The sequence below is a fragment of the Chaetura pelagica genome, unplaced genomic scaffold (genome assembly GCF_000747805.2).
Source record: "Chaetura pelagica isolate M959 unplaced genomic scaffold, ChaPel_1.0 scaffold302, whole genome shotgun sequence".
NCBI lineage: Eukaryota > Metazoa > Chordata > Aves > Apodiformes > Apodidae > Chaetura > Chaetura pelagica.
Window position 1 is genome coordinate 1,144,594 of NW_009952561.1, and position 499 is coordinate 1,145,092.

The 499-nt window shown below is 58.9% G+C and overlaps 1 protein-coding gene across 1 annotated transcript in view; it reads right to left on the reverse strand.

Moving 5' to 3' along the window:
- The window catches only part of BRF2 (BRF2, RNA polymerase III transcription initiation factor 50 kDa subunit), a 7,044-nt gene that overhangs the window by 3,556 nt on the left and 2,989 nt on the right, over positions 1-499 (reverse strand). The window contains exon 2 of the mRNA XM_009993252.1: positions 9-68. Coding sequence (XP_009991554.1) covers positions 9-68 — 60 coding nt within the window. The remainder of the gene's footprint in view (positions 1-8; positions 69-499) is intronic.

Sequence of the window (499 nt, forward strand, 5' to 3'; positions counted from 1 at the left end):
GCTCTTACCTCGCTGCAGGCAGCGGCTCTGCTGCTCTCTCTGCCCGGTGCTCTGGGAATAAGCCACCTCTGCAAAACAGCTCAGGTCAGGTCAGGTCACCTCGCAGGGACGCTGGTGGAAGGGGTCAGATTTGGGGCAAGCAGATGCCCAGGGTGCCAGGTTTCCTTAGAACTGACAGGTCTTTGAGGCCACTGAACTAGACCTGGCAGTGCCAGTCACAGAATCGGAGCCACAGAATTGTTTGGGTTGGAAAAGGGCCTTTTAAGATCACCCAGCCCAACCATCACCCCAGCGCTGCCCAGTCCCCAACCCTCGTCCTTCAGCACCACATCTGCTTTTAAGTCCCTCCAGGGATGGGGGTTCCCCACCAACCACTGCCTGTGCCAGTGTCTGACAACCCTTTTGGGCAAGAAACCGTTCCCGATATCCAACCTGAACCCCCCCTCCGCTCTCCCAGACCCCCCACCCAGACCCCTCACAAACCCTTCCCAGACCCCTC